Source organism: Pseudonaja textilis, chromosome 14, assembly GCF_049901715.1.
Source record: "Pseudonaja textilis isolate UNSWEBS1 chromosome 14, rPseTex1.2, whole genome shotgun sequence".
NCBI classification, from domain to species: domain Eukaryota; kingdom Metazoa; phylum Chordata; class Lepidosauria; order Squamata; family Elapidae; genus Pseudonaja; species Pseudonaja textilis.
Genome location: NC_142003.1, coordinates 10942669 through 10962535, shown reverse-complemented (window position 1 = coordinate 10962535; position 19867 = coordinate 10942669). Strand labels below are relative to the sequence as shown.

At 42.6% G+C, this 19867-nt stretch overlaps 1 protein-coding gene across 1 annotated transcript in view; it reads right to left on the bottom strand.

Annotated features, from left to right (window-relative positions):
- Positions 1-1088: 1088 nt before the first annotated feature.
- The window catches only part of SEC14L5 (SEC14 like lipid binding 5), a 63093-nt gene continuing 44314 nt past the window's right edge, over positions 1089-19867 (bottom strand). Inside the window, exons 8-17 of the mRNA XM_026704134.2 lie at positions 18062-18174; positions 16412-16601; positions 14828-14916; positions 13255-13325; positions 12784-12955; positions 11718-11852; positions 9915-10052; positions 9470-9715; positions 7333-7511; positions 1089-4485 (exon numbers count right to left, since the gene is read on the bottom strand). Of these exons, the coding sequence (XP_026559919.2) occupies positions 4380-4485; positions 7333-7511; positions 9470-9715; positions 9915-10052; positions 11718-11852; positions 12784-12955; positions 13255-13325; positions 14828-14916; positions 16412-16601; positions 18062-18174 (1439 nt within the window). The 3' untranslated portion in view covers positions 1089-4379. The remainder of the gene's footprint in view (positions 4486-7332; positions 7512-9469; positions 9716-9914; positions 10053-11717; positions 11853-12783; positions 12956-13254; positions 13326-14827; positions 14917-16411; positions 16602-18061; positions 18175-19867) is intronic.

The window sequence follows — 19867 nt, the reverse complement described above, 5'->3', positions numbered from 1 at the left end:
AAATATAAATATCAAAATATCTAGGCAGTGGCTTTGCAAATCAGGGATGGGCAACCCAGCTTTTAATGTCAAGCTCTTTTTATACTTATTGTTCATCAAAAGTTTTCATGTGAATTATTTAAACTAAAGGTGTAGGGTCAGAGGTGGTATTCAGCAGGTTCTAGCGGAAATTTTGAGTAGTTCGGAGAACCGGCAAATCCCACCTCTGACTGGCCCCGCCAACCCCATCTATTCTTTACTTCCCGAGTCCCAGCTGATCAGCTGGGTCTTCTTTGGTTGCCCTGCACAGGAGAACAGAGCTGGAAAGCAGGTTGGGAGAGGGAATGGGGAGTTTGCAGTAACGTTCCCCTGCCCCACACACACTAAGCCACATCTACAGAACCGGTAGTAAAAAAAAATTGAATTCCTCCACTGGTTGAGTTGTTATAGTGGGGAGGAAATTAAATTCTCCCCTCCCACCATTAAGTCTTCTGATATTAGTCTCTCCCACCTTTCTGCCAATTTCAGGGCAAAAGATTAGAAATTACCCTTAAATGTACTGAATACTTAAGGCTGAAATTAGCAAGATAGCAAAAGATATCACCAGTCTGGTCAAATGTAGGCAGTCCTCAACTTATGACCACAATGGAGCCCAATATCTGGTGTTAGGTGGAGACAGTTGTTAAGTGAGTTTTGCCCCATTTGAAGACCTTCCTTGCCTCCGTTGTTAAGCAAAACACTGCAGATAATAAGTTAGTCACCCGGTTGTTAAGCGAATCTGGCTTCCCCATTGACTTTGTCAGAAGGTTGCAAAAGGGACAGAGCAACGGTCATAAGTATGTGTCATTTGCCAAGGATCTGAATTTTAAACACCTGATCATGGAGCTGTTGCAAAGGTCATAACTGTGAAAAAGCCATGTCACTTTTTTCAAACACACATAAACTGAACGCTAAAGAGCGCCGTGTTTTATATTGCAGGAGGAATCACAATATTCCATTTTGCACTGTTGTTCAAGAGCTATTCATCCTGCTTTTTACAGTAAAAGAGCTTTTCCTTAAGGAGTGTGAGCTTTGCACAATGGAAGGAAGGAAGAAAAGAAAAAAGCACAGAGAATTAGAAGTTATTTTATTGACTTTCCAGTTTCTGCTCGAAATTCACCCGCCTCCCTCCTGTTGCCTCGAACAAATAATAATAATAATAATAAGAGTAACATACTGTGGTCACATTTTTAACACTATCAACAAACCCTCTGCCTACTCCAAATCCTTGGGAAAGACTCGATAGGTACAGAAAAAAATGCCACACTCAGTCTAAATATGGATGACTCTGTGATCAACCATAATAACAATGATAACAATAATAATAATATCAACAGGAACATGTTGTGTGCAATTCTGTACAACCTCCAGTGAAGCAGTCTAGATTTATGTCTGTTTTTCAAGACCAGGTTAGGCCATGAAATTTCTTCTTTGATTCTCTTTCCGGAGGTAACAGCGGCAACGGATAGACAGTCCCTAGTTGATTGTATACAGGCAGTCCCCAACATACGACCACCATCAAGCCCAACATTTCAGTTGTTAAGTGAGAGTGTTGTTAAGTGAGCAATGCCCCATCAGATGACCATTCTTGCTTCCGTTGTTAAGTGAAACGCTGCCGTTGATGAGATAAGTCACCCGGTTCTTAAGCAAATCCAGCTTCCCTGTTGACTGTGCTTCCCAGAAGGTCGCAAAAAGAGGATCATGTGACCTTGGGACACCACAACCAGTCAAGTATGAACCAGTTGCCAAGCGACTGAATGTTGATCACGCGATTCTGGAGATGCTAGAAAGGTGTGAAAAAATGCCCATAAACTGCTCTTTTTAAGTGTGAAAAAATGCCCACAAACCGCTTTTTCCACTGCCGTTGTCCCTTTGGTCACTAATTCGAAGACTACCTGTACTCTCCCTCCAAACCAGCTTCTGAACACGAATAGCAGCCTGTTGAATCCCGATTGCCTCCCTGTTCATCCTGTCCTTGCAGGAAAACGGAAGGATAAGTTTTGCAGAGAAACCCCACCCGTTCCTTCATGCAATGAAATTAAAAGTTTCTCACCCCTCCCTTAGATTCCTGCTCATCTCTTTTGCACAGTCATTTCAGGCGTTTTCTTTCCACATAAATCACATCTTTGAATGGCCTCCGTTTGAGGAAAACTAATACTTACAAAAATCAAAGTTTCCCCCCACCCTCCCACTGTAGAGTTTCTTCATCAAAACGGTTCCTCAAAGGCAACGGACTCCTGATTGCAGTTTTTTTTAAAAATCACTCTATAGATTCAAGATATTAGAAAGCTGCCCAATTTCTTCTACGTAATGCAGGCAGGAATCTAAAAATATCTAATTAGAAACTACGCAAATCCCCCCACCCCCCACCTCCCAAAGTATAAAGCTGAAGTTACCAGAACCCCATTCCATCCTTTTTTGGCTTAAAAAAAGAAAGAAAAGGCCAATACTTAAAAACAAGGAGGCATATCCCCGAATAAATAACCAAGCAGTACCTATAAAATGATACAAATAATTAATCGAAGCCTTAATTCTTGTTCCCGTAAATGGGACTTAGGGATTTTTAAAGGTCCATACATCTATCTGCATATACTGCATCTATCAATATATGTATATACATACACACTCAGAAAATGCATGCACGCACGCACTCGCACACCCCCACGCGTTCTTAAAGTGCCTACCCTAACTTGTGTTAGCTCTGGCTTCCTAAAACAGTTGCTTCCTTAACACTGTGAAAGAGTTTCTTTGTGCCTTGTAAGAAATGAAATATTGCTTTGCTTAGCCCTTTATATATATATACATAGAAAGAGAGAGAGAGAGAGAGAGAGAAAGAAACACGTTTTCAACCCTGAGCAAACCCATCGGGCAGAGATCAGCTTCAATTATTGCTCGCAGACCTGAGGAAATAAAAAGGGAAGAGGAAAATCTGGTGCTCGTTTCAAGTTAGAGCTGCTTCAGGGCACGGGTAGTAGGGAAACGAATGGGTATTTCTCAGTTCCAACACATTAGTCCAGGGGTGTCCAATCTTGGCAGCTTGGAGACTTGTGGACTTCAACTCCCAGAATTCCCCAGCCAGCCAATCTTAAAAGTTGCCAAGATTGGACATCCCTGCATTAGACAGTTATAGGTAGGTCTATTAAGTCTCTGAGTTAAATTTCCTTCCTGAAGTTATCCAGAAATGTGAATCTACCCAGCAGCCCATTTTTTCAATGGTGTGTATGTACACATCAGCAGTTTGCAGCTCAATTCTGCTGTCCAGGGATGTTGTTTCGTATCTTGCTGGAACACCAATGGCATTGCCGATGCACAACCAAGCTAACCAAGGGGCCTGGAGGGTTTTTGTGTTGTTGGCTTTTGGCTCTAAAAAGCCCTAAATAGGTAAGGCAAACCTCAGCTAGATCTACATTTAGGACCGAACGCTGCTGAGTGGGAAGAGCCCTTTAACCCTATGAATGTTGTAAAATCCATGCCAAAAAATTTAGTACTGTCGGCATTCTAAACAACGGGTTGGCTAATGTACAGCTGGAGAGGGGCAGTCTTCAAGATTTAGAAGCTGTTTTAGTGTTTTCAAGGGAGGGAGGGAGGAAGGAAGAAAAAAGTGAGGGAGGGAGGAAGAAGGGAGAGAGAGAGAGAGAGAAAGGAGAGAGAAGAGAGGAAAGGGAGGAAGGAAGGAAGGAGGTAAAAAGCAAGAGAAGGAGGGAGGAAGAAAGGGAAGAGAGGAAGGGAGGAAGGAAGGAAAAAGTGAGGGAGGGAGGAAGAAGGGAGAGAGAAAGGAGAGAGGAAAGAGGGAGGGAGGAAGAAAGGAAAGAAGGAAGGGAGGAGGTAAAAAGTGAGGGAGGGAGGAAAAGGCAAGGGAGGAAGAGAGGGAGGAAGAAGGGAGAGAGAGAGAAAGGACAGAGAAGAGAGGAAAGAGGGAGGAAGGAAGGAGGTAAAAGCGAGAGAGGGAGGGAGGAAGAAAAGGAGGGAGGAAAGAGAAGAAGGGAGGAAGGAAAAAGTGAGGGAGGGAGGAAGAAGGGAGAGAGAGAGAAAGGAGAGGAGAGAGGAAAGAGGGAGGGAGGGAGGAAGGAAAGGAAGGAAGGAGGTAAAAAGCGAGGGAGGGAGGGAGGAAGAAAGGGGGGAGGAAAGAGAGCAAGGAAGGAAGGATGGAAGGAAGGAGGCAAAAGTGAGGGAGGGAGGGAGGATGGAGGGCGGAAAGAAGAGGGAGGAGGAAGGATTGATTTCAAGCTGGTTGATAAAAACATCCCTGGGGTCTCTTCCATGATCATCCCTGCAGGCTGCCTTGAGCCTCCGCGGGGCCGCAGCCTCAAAGAAAACATCTTGGTCCAGCCATCCAGGGCTCCATGTCTTCCCAGGCGATGCTATCTGGAGACCAAGGAACTGCTTTGCGATCGAGCGGAGGAGGTGGTGGCTCCACTGAGTTGCGAAAACCCACTCGTGCATGACTCCAGACTCGTCATGGAGCCCCTGGAGGGGAAGGGAGAAAGGAAGCGCTCGGTTAATGAATCCCTTAATGAGATGAAACTACTACTTGGTTTGCCCCAAAGGTGCTTTTTTGTCAAGAGGCAACTGGACTTTCTGGTTTTTCTTTGAAGGCGTTTTGAAGCTTCTTCAGCTCTGCCTGGATGCTGGAGAATGAAAGGATTTATACTCCTTGCACACCAGCTGGTCATTTGCATCCTTTTAGAGGGTTCTTGAGGCCACTTGGAGGTTTGTCTGTGTCCTCAGGTTCTGTTGTGGTTAGCCGGTGCTAATGGCTGAGGAGAGCGAGGACTCAGATGAGGGGCCAGGACCATTAGGGAGTGGACTGCTGCCTTCAGAGATTGTGGGGGCTGGCAGCAGCGATGAGGAGGTTCCTGAGGAGCCTGTGCCAAGTGCACGTTCGCATAGGATTGCTCGCAGGAAAGAGCAGCTGCAATAGCATGGGCAACTCAGGAATAAGGCTGCAAGGTAATGGCCCTTCCTTCAAGAAGGTAAAAGCCATCTGTGAAGCGAACGTTCTTTGCAGGAAGCAAAGATGTTTTGAAACTCAGCCTCAGGGACATTACAGTATCATGAGTTGGTATTTGAAGACTCTTGTGTTGTGAAATATTTCTTATCCATTATTCTTGGCAGACTTGCACAGTTTTGGCTTGTGCTTATCACAGTTAATTAGTCTGCAGCAGCCTTTTAACCAGGGATTTGTAAGAATCATTAAAAAGTTTCTGTTCCCTTTGGTTCGTGTTTGTTTTATTGGACAAGGGTTCGGGTCAGAACAGGTTCACCTGAATAATGCAAATGATCAGCTCTCTGCAAGGAGTATAAATCCTTCTATCATCCACCATCCAATAAGAACTGAAGAAGCTTCTTGGATGAGAAGCAAAACATCTTCAAAGAAAAACAAAGAAAGCCCAGTTGCCTCTTGACAAAAAAGCACCTTTGGGACAACCATGAGCTGGATGACTGAGAATCTCCACAGACACTTCTTGGTGTGTCTTTCTTTCTTTCCTGATTTTCTTTTACTTGCACTTTTGAGTTTTCTCTCTCTTTCCTTTTCTGACTTTACTTGCTGGGAAACCTGGCCTCCGATCAGATGAAAGAAAAAGAAAAAAAAAACCAGAGGTGAGGCATTGCAGAAAAAAAAATATGATCAAGCAAGGAAAGATGAAAGCCTAAACTCTGTCTTTAAAATCCTCCGCATCTACAGCTATTAAGGAAAAGTGCCTAGAATCACAGCGCTGATACTCAGAAAGAAAATATTTTAAGGGACAGCTCTGATTCTGTGCATCCTGTTTTGGGGGCTTCCACTATCCTTAATGCAAGGATAAATGAGATTAAAAGTAGTAAATATTACACAAAGAAGGGTTGGTTCAATTTTCTTTTTCCAACAAATAATAATCACAGGCCAGTGACTTAATAGCCAGGAAGGCGCATCAAAGCAAAAAAAAAGTTTCCAGCCAATTGATGCATCCACAGATTGCATCTAGTGGTTAAAGCAGTTTGGTCTAGTGGTTAAAGTACCAGGCTAGAAAGCTGGGTGACTTTGGGCGAATCACCAGGAGATCGGGAGTTTTAGTCCTGCCTTAGGTATGAAAGCTGTTGCTGGGTGACTGTGGACCAATCACCAAGGGATGCTTAATAACCATGTTACTGACTTTACCAGCTGCAGTGATTCACTTAACACTTAACCGGAGCAAGAAAGGTGATACAATGGGACAAAACTTAAGAAATGTCTCAGTTAACAACAGAAATGTGGAGCTCCCTTGTGGTCATATGTCGAGGACTAGCTGTATTTGTAAAAATAACAAATAAATAAATAAGGTAAAAGTTCCCCTCGCACATGCGTGCTACTCATTTCCAGCTCTAGGGGGCGGTGCTCATCTCCGTTACAAAGCCGAAGAGCCAGCGCTGTCCAAAGACGTCTCCGTGGTCAGGTGGCCGGCGGGACTAAACGCCGAAGGCACACGGAATGCTGTTCCCTTCCCACCAAAGAGATCCCTGTTTTTCTACTTGCATTTTTTTACATGCTTTTGAACTGCTAGGTTGGCAAAAGCTGGGACAAGTAGCAGGAGCTCACTCTGTCACGTGGCACTAGGGATTTGAACTGCTGAATGGCCGACCTTTCTGATCTACAAGCTCAGTGTCTTAGCCACTGAGCCACCACACCCCTCAAAATATATTTTGAGGGGTGTGGTGGCTCAGTGGCTAAGTGGCTAAAAGCGAAATACCAGTCATGCATCATCACAAAATCTCCAGAAGTGTAAAGCCTACAGACTTGCAATTTGGCTCGTATGTTCCTCTTGGCTTCTAGGAGCTCACTAAGAAAGGACTTTTCAAAATGACCATCAGAGTATTTAGAGTATTTCCTACATCATCATTATTATTATTATTATTATTATTATTATTATTATTATTATTATTATTATTATTATTATTATTATTACGCTCTGATGCTAAGGAGTTCTACTCCCGCTTCCCACCTGAAAAGAAATCTGTTCCAAATGCAAAACACAAGCAGAGGAGTTTCAGTTTCACAGTACCAAGCAGCTTTAGAGCAGAACAGTTGAGCTAAACCACGTCCAGGCTCCTTACTGTCTCCTTGCTCACACAGCAAATACTCTTTCATTTTCCAAACAGCCCTCAACTCTCTCACACACTGACAGGATGCTAGGCAGGTGAATACTGATAGATGCTGGTAGGCAGAGGCACAATCCCTCCACACACACTTTATTTTCCTCCCCAGAAACGAAGCCCGACCACATAGTTTCGTAGTGAAGCACGGGTATCGAGCTAGTAAATAAATAAACAGGTGCCCCCAGTTCTTTGCCTGCCTACCTGAACTCCTTGGATGCAAGCACCTCGTAATAATATAGGATCTTGCATTTGTGATTAGAGACCTGGAGCGTAGCCAAGACGTCGTCAACCCGAGAGAGGCTGGTCCCTGTGCAGGGAATTGGGCTGTGCATTTTCCACTGGAGGATGTAAAAACCTGGCCAGCGAGTCACATGGGAACCCTGCAAGCAGAGAGGCAGGAGGAGAAACACACGCAGGGAAAGATAAACCGGGTGTTTGTTTGTCTGTGCCAGTTAGCTTTCGAAACTCCTCTTTCCTCTTTCTGTGAAGAGATAAAGACAACTCCTAAAGGCACATTTCTGATTGTGTAAAGATCCCCTCAGGTGACACTGAGTTGATCCCCTAAATGCAGGGGTCCCCAAACTTGGCCATTTTAAGACTGGTGGATTTCAACTCCCAGAATTCTGGGAGTTGAAGTCCACCAGTCTTAAAGTGGTCAAGTTTGGGGACCTCTGCCCTAATGTTTCGGACTGAAATGAGCCTTTCCAGCTAGCGTACGAAGGAGGCCATGATCATCCTCTGGGGGGAGGTTTCAGGAGCTCTAAACCCATCTGTGGTCTGAAGCTCCTTGGATACCTATCTGGGGCTGCATAACAGCAACCTTAGAACAACAAGATACATTTTTTTCCTGGAAACATGCACATCTGGCATCTATTTGCTAGGTTCAGACACGGACTTGGAAACAAACTTGAGTCCAGTTTTTTTCACAGTTAGTTTTTTTTTTCATACCACGTAATAATGTTCTATCTATATCTGTCTGTCTCTAACCAGCTAGCTAGCTGTCATCTAGCTATCATCTAGCTATTAGCTATCATCTATCATCTGTCATCTCTCATCCGTCTGCCTGCCTACCTACCTATCTATCTTCTATTTCTCATTTATATTTATCTATCATATCTATCTATCTATCTATCTATCTATCTATCTATCTGTCATCTATCTATCTATCATCATCATCTATCATCTGTCTATATCTATCATCTATCTATCTATTTCTCATCTATATCTATCATATCTATCTATCTATCATCTATTTACCTGTCATCCATCTATCTATCTATCTATCTATCTATCTATCTATCTATCTATCTATCTATCTCCATCTATCTATTTTCTATTTCTCATCTATATCTATCTATCATCTATCTATTTATCTGTCATCTATCTATCTATTTACCTACCTATTATCTGCCTGCCTACCTACCTGGCTATCTACCTGTCAATGTATCTGTCATACCTTTCACATGATACTTCTAATTGCTTACGATTACAGTATGTTTTACTCTTTCAACTTGCCCTGCAATCCATTTCTTAATTAATAAGTTAATTCATGTACCATTAGGAGTGGCAAAACAGTCTTCGCACTTAGGTACATTACAAATTGTAGAGATCTGATCCTCTCGATGCACCGAGTGCCGTGGAAAGCTTTCTATCAGTGTAACCAACTGATCAAATGCATCCCTCTATCATGGAGTCTGAGGAATCTGTCGCCCATGTTAAAATTCCACGGAATTGTGGTATAGAATTCAGAGGTGGCTTGAGGAGATGATAGGCAAAAAGTGGAATATAAACCAGAATTTTTCTTAGAATCATAACAGAAAAATACAACGAGGTGATCTACTTAATAATACATCACCGCTGCAAGGTTAGCCTTTGCTCAAAAGCGGAAAGATAAAGGAATTCCCGATGAAGATGAAGAATTAAAAAAGATCTGGACTTGCACTGAGATGGACAAACTAACTTTGGAGATGAAAGACAAAGACGAAACAGAATACTGTAAAGTATGGGATAAATTCTATTAATGGGGGAAAAAGGAAGGATCTAGAATCAAAAGATAGGAAGGTTGGCAGAACGGATGGTTAGAAATAGAAAATGTTGTATAAATATATATAAAACATGTACTTTACGCCATAATATGTATGACAAACAGAATTGTCAGGACGACCACACCATGCCCAATGTTTTTAACAATTTACTTAATAAAACATTTGGGAAAAAAAATTCCATGGAATTGGCTCACACCTATAGCAAAAGCTTGCTTTCTCATCGTGATCAGGCCCAGCGGCACAGAACTGGGTTTTGTGGGGGGTGGGGGCGAGGAGAGGGAGGACAATCTGACCTGGATGCTCTCGCCTTCACGGCAGACCAAGGGCGTCTCCACGCGGCTGTAATCCACTCCCAGGATCCAACCCTTGCCAATGAGTGGTACGTTTTCCCCAGATGTCAAAGCAGTTGGCATGGCAGATTCCTTCCGGACAGTCTCGGGGGCTCGTTTGGAGTGGAAAAGGCTGAACACCACGTCTCCTTTGAGGATGTCAAAATCCCAAGTGATCACTGATTCGCCTTCTAGGATCTCCACAACGATCTAGATTAGAAGAGAGAAAAAAAATATTTCCCGCATGACAGATTCACAGCCGTTGAAGGGAGAGGACAACCGGAATATATGGGGGGGGGACAAAGTTCTTCCTCTTTCTCCAGGATCTTAATCAAGTCATGGCTGGCCTAGAAAAGCAGAATGTATCGACTGTACCTTCCATCGGACAGAAGGTGCTCTTCAGCCTTACCTCCTGGGGAGCCCCTTTGAAAATATTTGCAGAGTGATAGATGGTTTCCGTCCAGAGACGAATATGATCCGCAGTTTCGGACTCTTCATCTGTTTGATACAAGGATTTGGGGACAAGCCCACCTTCAGGCACATTACACTGTGGAGGGAGGACAATGGGATGGTCAGATCAGATACCTTGGTAAATGTCAACATTCCAAATAGGAAGACCTCGTATTTGCCTGATCTTTGGACTACCCTACGGCTATGAAAGCTTCCTCAGAATTCTCTCTAAACTCAAAAGGAGCAATTTGTTCTTGATCTGACTGACTCTTTTTGGACAGAGACCGAAGGAAGACCAGATCCAGATTAGTACCACCGTGGAAGTTTAGCAGGAATGCAAGAGCATCTCAAGGAGGCAATGGCCAACCACTTCAATGGCCAACTCACAAGATTCATTTTTTTCACCCTCTACATGTATACATCCGAACTAGACTGCGTTGTTTCTCTCTGTCATATTATATATGTGGGTATATACCTAATTTTGTATGTATGTATTTATTTTATCATGTTTATATAGTGTATGTTGGAGGTGGTGACCCTTTGAGAGCTGTATGCAATGAAATTTCATTTTAACATATGTTGATTAGTGTACATTCAAAGTAACAATAAAGCTATTCTGTTCTGTTCTGTTCCGCTCCACTCTATTCTGCTCAATTCTATTCTATATTCTACTCTACTTTATTCTACTGCCAAGATCAATGTATAGTAACAAATTACTGATTCTCCAAGAACTCAGCTCTTCTCTAGCAAAGAGTAAAATTTTACATATTCAAGTCAGAAACAGAAGATGCTTTACTGCAAGCAAACAAGAAATCCTACATACACAATTCTCTCAAGTTCAGAACATAGACATCAAAGTCCTTAGACATACATTAGCATTGGAGTTGAATTTCTGAATATTCTTCTCCAACCCATTTGAGTCAATGGATGCTCAATGGACATTCAAAATCACAGGCATCTGTTCTCAGTTTACATAACAATCCTCTCTAGGCTGAGAATTGTTTTTCACCGCCAGCTTCAGCCCTCGAAAGTGGATATGTTGCCTTGCATCCTGTAAAATGTCTATCTATGAGGTCACTGAGAATTGACACTGGCTTGACAGCAAATAATCAAAAATCAGTTATTTGAGAGTCGAGTTCTCAACTGACATTACTCAATAGGGGAATGGATCTCCTAAATATTAGAATTGTTACGTATTCATGTTATCATCCACTGGTAAGAATGTTAACATTCAAAGAACTAAAGAAAATTTGGACCAAAGAGCCATGGTGGTACAGTTGTAGAATGCAGTACTTCAGGCGACTTCTGCTGACTGCTGGCTGCCTGTAGTTTGGTAGTTCAAATCTCACCAGGCTCAAGGTTGACGCAGACTTGCATCCTTCCAAGGTAAGTATAATGACGATCCAAATTGTTGGGGACAAGAGGCTGGCTCTGTAAACTGCTTAGAGAGGGCTGTAAAGCACTGTAAAGCAGTATATAAGTCTTATTGCTGTTGCTCTTTTCTTCTTCCTTCCTTCCATGGTGCACAATGGTTAGAATGTAGCATTGCAGATTAACTCTACTGACTGCCAGCAGTTTGATCCTGACCTGCTCAAGGCTGACTCAGCCTTCCGTCCTTCTGAGGTCGGTAAAACGAGTCCCCAGATTGTTGGGGGCAAATAGGCTGACTCTGTAAACCACTTAGAGAGGGCTGTAAAACAAGTGTGAAGTGGTATATAGTGTTATTGAATTTCTATATGCTATAGACATTATCCAACCATACCACACATTCTCCTCCAAGGAAGTCTGGAATCACGTCTTTTTCCAGATAATCAACAAGTCCTCCAGGACCCTGATAGTTGTTGCCACTATAAATGAGGAATTTCTGCCTGGTGTTTTCATTGATAAAGGGGCTCACCTAAAATTGACAGAAGAAAATGATGCTGTTTATCACCTGTTCTCTCAAATATTCAAAGTTCATAATCCTTTCAATAAAATACTTTCCTGGGAAACCAAAATAAACTCACCCTTTGCTATTGTAACTTGGACCCTAAACTTTAAAGTACAGAAACCTTTTTTTTTTTTTACTCCAAAGAAATATTTTTGCAGTATTTCCACTTTTCCCATTTACAAAATAAAAAAGGCATAAAAAGAACGCTTTCCTCCCTCATTGTGCAAATCTTTAAAATTAAATTTACAATAGAAAGAGGGAGCCATAATCAAAAGATAAATTATGCACAAAAGAGCTGTGGTGGCCCAGTGGTTGGAATTCAGTATTACAGGCTAAGTCTGCCGGCTGCCAGCAGTTCGATCCTGACCGGCTTGAGGTTGACTCAGCTTACCATCCTTGTAAAATGAGGACCCAGATTGTTGGGGGCAATATGCTGACTCTGTAAACCACTTAGAGAGGGCTGTAAAGCACTGTGAAGTGGTATATAAGTACTACTGATGATTAGCTGTAGTTGACAGTCGTTAGATTGCAGTATTGCAGACTAACTCTGCCAGCTTCCAGCAGTTCGATCCTGACCGGCTCAAAGTTGACTCAGCCTTCCATCTTTCCGAGGTGGGTCAAATGAGGAGCCAGATTGTTGGAGGCAATAGGCTGACTTTGTAAACCGCTTAGAGAGTGCTGTAAGGCACTATGAAGCGGTATATAAGTTTCAAGTCCTATTGCTATCACTAAAACAAATTGCAACTGCTCTAGAATCAAATTTGGACCAAGGAGCTATCCAGTAACATGTCCCTTTCAGTTAAAAACAATGTTCTTAAATGTGCTGTTTTTTTAAAAAACCTCCTTGAAAGACCACCCCAAGGGGAAAATAGTGGTCTTCCCTTTTATGCTGGCTCACCAAAGTCCAGAGAACAGGGAATACCCTTGGCGCTCGCACGATCAACAACCTCCCTAAAGTCTCTGGATAGTTGTCCTCAACCACTTCAATAATCCTAAGGAGGGTTTTTACACCAGGACGCCAGAGATGGCGCATGTTCAGCCCTTCAAGGTCAACTAAACAGGTCCAGGATCTGAAAGGGAAGAAACACAAGACAGGGGTTGGTTTTGTTTTGTTTTTTACAATCTGTAAACTTGGCCCTCCTCAACTCACTAGTCCTCAAGGCAGAGGATCTGGCCAACTTCCTTATGTAAAAATTTTGGGAATTTTCATAAATGCTCCTCAGGATAGTCTTCCAATCTCCCTACACAGCGTATGAGAATAGTAATTTGTTTAATGAGCTTATTGCACTGATGGCGTCTCCTTAATCTAGCAAGGTGTGGACTTATCCTTCATGTTGATCTGTATTTGCATAATGAGATGCATACTAACGAGATGGGGCGGCCCAAGAGGTTGGTGTTTTCTTCACATCTCCTTTGTCCCTCCTCATTAATTGACAAGACCTAAAAGGAAAACAAAAAACAAAGGTTTGGACTGTGACATGAAAATATTCCTCAGTTACAGGTCTTGGATATACTGATAGTATCTTACAGCTGATAGAGGAATGCATCCTTTTTAAAGCAAATCATTTAATCTCTGGCCTTGTGAAATTGGTGGAAGAGAAGAAACAGTTATTCAAGGGAAGGGAAGGGAAGGGAAGGGAAGGAAAAGGAAGGAAAGGAAAGGAAAGGAAAGGAAAGGAAAGGAAAGGAAAGGAAAGGAAAGGAAAGGAAAGGAAAGGAAAGGAAAGGAAGAGAGAGAGAGAGAAAAATGCAATAGTCTCATCTTGATCTGCTTAGCCTTAAAAATGGGCAGTGAAGGTTTTGGAGATGCTTTCAAGATAGATGCCAGTTCTTCAATGTAGACCAAGTCAAGAAAGTTCTGCATAAAGTCAAGGAATGCTACTTTACTTTGTAGAGTATATTAAGAAAATCTGTCCAACTCCCCAACCAACTTTAAGATGTGTGGACTTCAGTTCCCAGAATTTCCCAGCCAACTATGAGATATGTGGGCTGCAATTTCCAGAATTCCCCAGCCAACTTTAAGATGTGTGGGCTTCAACTCCCAGAATTCCCATCAAGGATAAGATATACGGAGTTCAACTCCCAGAATCCCCCTGTCAACTATAAGATATATGGACTTCAACTCCCAGAACACTTCCTCCCACAATGTCAGGACTGCCATCGTGCTACATCATGCCTCACTTACTGTCAGTCTGCCATATACAATAAGGGGGGAGGAACTGCAGGGAGGGGATAAGGAGAGGGTTAGCACTAGCAATAGCACTTAGACTTATATACCACTTCACAGTGCTTTTACAGTCCTTTTACAGCCATCTCTAAGCAGTTTACAGAGTCAGCCTCTTGCCCCCAACAATCTGGCTCCTCATTTTACCTTGGAAGGATGGAAGGCTGAGTCAACTTCAGCCGGTCAGAATCGAACTGCTGGCAGTGGGTAGAGTCAACCTCCAATACTGCATTCTGACCACTGTCCACTACAATTAATCATCAGTAGTACTTATACACCACTTCACAGTGCTTCACAGCCCTCTCTAAATGGTTTAAAGAGTCAACTTCTTGCCCCCAACAATCTGGGTCCACATTTTACCAACCTTGGAAGGATGGAAGGCTGAGTCAACCTTGAGCCTGGTGATGATCGAACTACCAAACTGCAGGCAGCTGGCAGGCAGCAGAATTAATTGCAGTTCTGCACTCTAACAATTGCACCACCGCGGCTCTCTACCATATAGAATGTCTACCATATAGAACTTTTTCTAAAAGTTCTATATGGTAGACCTTGTGAAGACCATGTTTAGAGACTCTAGTAATTACATTCCTGCATTGCATAGTTGCTACATTTGTGAGTTCGGGTGGGCGCACATTCACATAAGACCAAGACTTGCCAGAAGCCCCTTGAGAAAGGACCTTGGTCAAAGCTAAGAGTTTAATTTAAAGGCGTCTCTCACATGGCGAAGAAGTGATTCCTCTCCCAGAGCCTTCACAAGCCCCTTGGTGTCCATTTGCCCAAGGCGGAGGATGTAGAGGGGTCTTCCGTCTTGAAAAACAAAGAAAGAACAGAGAAGCTGAATTTTAAAAACTGCCCTGAAAGACGGAATAAGCTTCTAGAAACATGAAAATTAGTGGCATTTGTTCAACTGCCAACTTGTAACAACATACAACTTGCGGTTGGAATGAAATATTCTTCCCATAACACAGCTCAGCCTTGAGCACACAACCTTGACTTACACTTTTGATTTACCTCATTACTGCCAGTAAAAATACAAAGGAAAGAGAAAAAAAGTAACTTACAGCCAATTTTGACATAAGTCAAGGACTAACTGTATACACAATTAATAAGAGAACCACAAATGACAAACCATGTGACTTACATATTTACATATAAAGAGCAAGGAAGTTTACTTTGATAGAGGGGTGAAACATACTTTAAGTTCACAACACACTTGAAATATGCAGAAGAGGCTCAAACAAACACCTCCCTATAATACAAGAAGTGGAAGAGATATAGCACAGTTTGACTTACAAAATTCTACTTATTATAACTACTCTCAATTAAAGTCGTTTTAGCTTTCCAATGGAGTTGATCTCCTGGTTTGTCTTTGGGGCCAGACACCGAAGTCCAAAAAGTCAGGTTTTGCATTGTGAAATGACTGCATGGCAATTCGTATTGAGCTTTTGCCATGATAGAAGATGTCAGAGCGTTTGCAGTGTGACTATTATTGTGAGACAACCCAGGAGCAAAACACAGCACAGAGAGACTTAGACACTTAACAGTGGTTTATCTACTAGACAGTTATATACAGAAAAATATGTGGTAGGCAAAACACCTTACAAGCAATCAATCTTCTTCTTAACTCTACACAGAGAACTCTGCAATGAATACCGGATGCAAGGAGAGAGAACACGCCCTCTAATGGCTGCCTTAGTATATACTTCTGTGGACTCATTCTTCATCTTAAAAGAGCAATGCCCATGCTATAATGATTCATCCTCAATTGCATCAGCCTTACATTGCATCAGACTTACAGCAGCTGGCAGCTATTAAATCTTATACCTCAACAGAAGACTATTTTTTAAAAATTTTCTGGCTTTCTTTGGAATTACTTTTACATGTATGTCAACAAAACTCTTCCCAACAGAGATTTGTAGGAGAAGATGGGGCAGAACCTAGAAGGGCGGAGTTAAAAAGAGATATCAGTCTAGAATCCCTACATAGCCACAAATGAACCAAGTCCAACTTTCCTTGAATTCCATTGTCCCTTATCTAACTCCAAGCAGGTGCTGATTGTTGAGAAGATTTCTGTGCATAGGCTATCATAGCAATAAATCAGTTTAATTAGGCCATTGTGTGTAGATTGGATCTTTCCCACCTGACAGTTTTAAATGTTGGAGAGCAGTGGCAAATTCAACACTGCACCCAAGAAGCCCACTTCAGAGTCATCCTAAGGTACCTGAATGATGAAATGACTCACAGGCTGACGAACTTCATGTCCTGACACTGACTGAGCAGAGGGCAACAGGTAGATGCTCACCTTTGTCTTGGTAATGCCAGCCCCCAGCATAGAATTCTTCCAAAAGGGAAGGTGGCCTCCAGGTTTGCAGAATGTAATCCACCTGGTATTGCTTTCGCCATGCCAAGGACTGGCAGAGCATTTCCCGAGCCTTATCGATATTGAAGTCCCGAGCCCTCAGGAAACGGAGAATGTATTCATCTTTGGGAACCTGAGCAAAAGAGACAGTTAATTAACACTCGGTTTATTTATTAGATTTGGAATTCCACTTTTCATCCAGGAACTCAAGGGGAATCTCATCAAATCCACGCTGAGAGAGAAGCGCAAAATGCCCCAGAGAGCTTCCGTGGGTGAGAGTGGACTACAACCAGGGTTTGCCCATTCTTGGTCGAGCGCCTTCATCGCTGGACCACTCTGGCTCTTATCATTCCAAGAACTTCTGTAACCAAGGGAGGATTAGAATCAAGTTCTCCTGATTCACAATCCATCTTCACCTCTGCTCTACATTGTGTCAACTTGTAAAGTGTTCCTGTGCCTGTTTCCAAGTTGCTATGAGAAAGAAGTGGGGGGAAAAGACCTGGAGGAGCATATGGCAAATAAAATCAGAAGCACATTCCAAGCTTATCTCATAAAGATTGTAACTTAGGCAACTAGATATTCTGCCCTCAAAAATCCTTTATAGGAGAATGTGAAGCCCATGAATGTGTTTCATTGGAGAAGCCAAATTATGATACACCCAGGGGGGGTGAGGGGAAACAGGGTCATAGGTGATCGTAAATTACGCAGCTCAGAGTCAGCTTCATACAGGTCATGCCGGCATGTCACTTCTAATAAATCTTTTGAAGTTTTTTTGAAGCTTGGCTCGAAGCTTATGATTTAATTAGGGCGATCACTGGAATCCTGACACATTGGTTCTAAGGCTAAGGAAGGAAGGGCTGGCTCAATGTCCTCCAGGGAGCTTCCATGGATGGGCTTGAACCCAGATCTTCCTGCTCCCAGACTAACACTTTTCATGCTACACCTGTTGACTTTTGGGCTGAGAAGGAAGGACTAGCCTAAAGTCATCTAGGAGCTTCCATGAATGGTGGAACTGAACCCAGCCCTCTCTGATCCTAGTCCAATACTTCCATCATGACACCACTCAAACAGCCAACATAAAAGGTCCCCCCCCCCCAAAAAAAAACCCACTATGTCAGAAGAAGGCATGGTAGACATCCTCCATAGCAGGTGTCTCCAATCTTGGCAACCTTAAGACTTGTGGACTTCAACTCCCAGAATTCCTCAGCCAGCTGGCCGATGAATTCTGGGAGTTGAAGTCCACAAGTCTTTAAGTTGCCTAGGTTGGAGACACCTGCTCCATAGCATTGCCAGGAAAACAACACAGGTGTGTCCACAGTATCACCAACAGTCAATCTCAACTGCACAGAGCCTTCCCAGATCATAAACACATCTTGAAGTCGCACGGCAAGGAAAACAGTAGGGAGAGGCCCTTCAGGTAGAAGGAAACGGACTTAGAATGCAATTCAGAGGTACATTTTTCAGCTTCCTTTGCTGTGTCGGCCACTAATGCAAGTTGCTCCCAGTTCCTTCACAAGTTCAACAATGGGACAGGAGCAACCAGGGAAGACGGGAGTTATACGTATGTAACCACAGCTTCCCCGCCCCATTTACCTTTCCTTTCTGCATTTCTTGGAGCCACTGACGAAGTCTGATCAAGCAGCTTTCCTGCATGGGACTTAATTGCCCCAGGTAACGCTCTATATAATCAGCATCCAGTTTATCCCCTGGAGAGACAGAAAAATCAGCCATGGGAGAAGCTCAGAAAAAAAAAGCAACCACAGAAGAGTAAAGCTATTCATGCATTTCTTGTCCTTTGCTTGCAGAAAAACCTGTAAGAATTTTTACCAGCGGTCCTTGCTTACCCGCTGAGGATTCAGTGACCATCGGAAGAAGAAGCAACAGTGCTGAAAAGAAATAACTTTGCCTACATTTATGACCTTTGCGGTATCACTCATCCTATGATCCCCACCGCAATCCGTACGCTTGCTCTGTGCCCGATCTGTTGTTTTTCCTTCTTTCATCCCTGCAGATTCGAGAAGGGATTACAAGAGAGTAAGCAGGCATACAATGGAAAGCAATATTCTAGCACAGGCAGCCGTGAGCACATTATGGAAATAGCCTGGCGTGTGCCTGATAACTCTTTCGAAATCCCTTTCTCTTCAATCTCTTCACTTTGCAAGAGGCAGGGAGGGAAAAAAAATGAAACTATTTCCGTAGGCGATCTCTCCTCCGCCTCACTTGTTTCCTGGTGGGGAATACTACGAACTGGTTATGTAGTATTTTTCAGGCTGCTGACAGCAATGCATTACTTTTGATAGGCATTCCCCATTGTGTGCCTGCTTACTCTCTTGTTACTCTTTCTCTCCAACGGATGTAAAGGGTGAGTGGGCATAGGAACAAGGAAACGTCCCTTGCAGTCGCCCTATTTTCCTTCTTATCATCATTTTGTTTAGCGACAGAATTGCCGATGCTGACCGTGGTCACTAAACGAGGACTACCTGTCACCTTGTTCAAAAACTACAAGGTTTGCTCCTGAGGAAGACATTTGAAGTTTGTTATTTCCAAAAATGGTTCTTCCTCAACCCAAGAGGTTTTCATAGAATGTTTTAAAAACACAGGTCCTTCCAATTCTTCTGCTGGCCTTGATGCATATTCCTTGGACTTTTCCAGCTACGTTCACTCTTGAGTTCCAGTTAGAAGAGAAGTGAATACAGTTCTGGGGGAAACAGCAGTTTAAAAAATGTCATTGTGATGTTGACTCACCATCCCAAAAATACAGAATTTGACATTTTATAAATAACATTGGTCTTATCAAATCTGGCACAGAATGATTTTACACAGAAGAAAATAAATGGGAACTCCTGATGATGAGAAATGGATGCAGGAGGATATGTATTCATGATCAATTTCTGAAAGGTTTTTTTATATTACCAAAAAAATGAGAAGATGCAGCAATACATTTCTATAGGGTCTGTATTAAAAATGGAATTAATTTTATTTCGACATACACATCTTATTTTTTTCCTTGTTTTTTTCCCTCTTACTCTGTTATTAAGTTTGTTTTAAGCATTGTAGTGCATGTAATTTATTTTTCTTACACAATCACTGATATATTATTTATCTTTGTTTACCATACAGGTAATCCTTGAATTACAATCCATAACAAGGATGAGAATTTCCGTTGCTAAGTGAGATGGTTGTTAAGGGAGTCACACTCAATTTTATAACTTTTGCTAGAGTCATCAAGCAAATGTATTAACACTGCTGGTTGGAAGCCAGCGAGGAAGATTGCAAATGGCAATCATACGATAGCATTAGCACTCAAACTTATATACCGCTTCATAGAGCTTTCCAGCCCTCTCTAAGCGGTTTACAGAGTCAGCCTCTTTCCCCCAACAATCTGGGTCCTCATTTTAC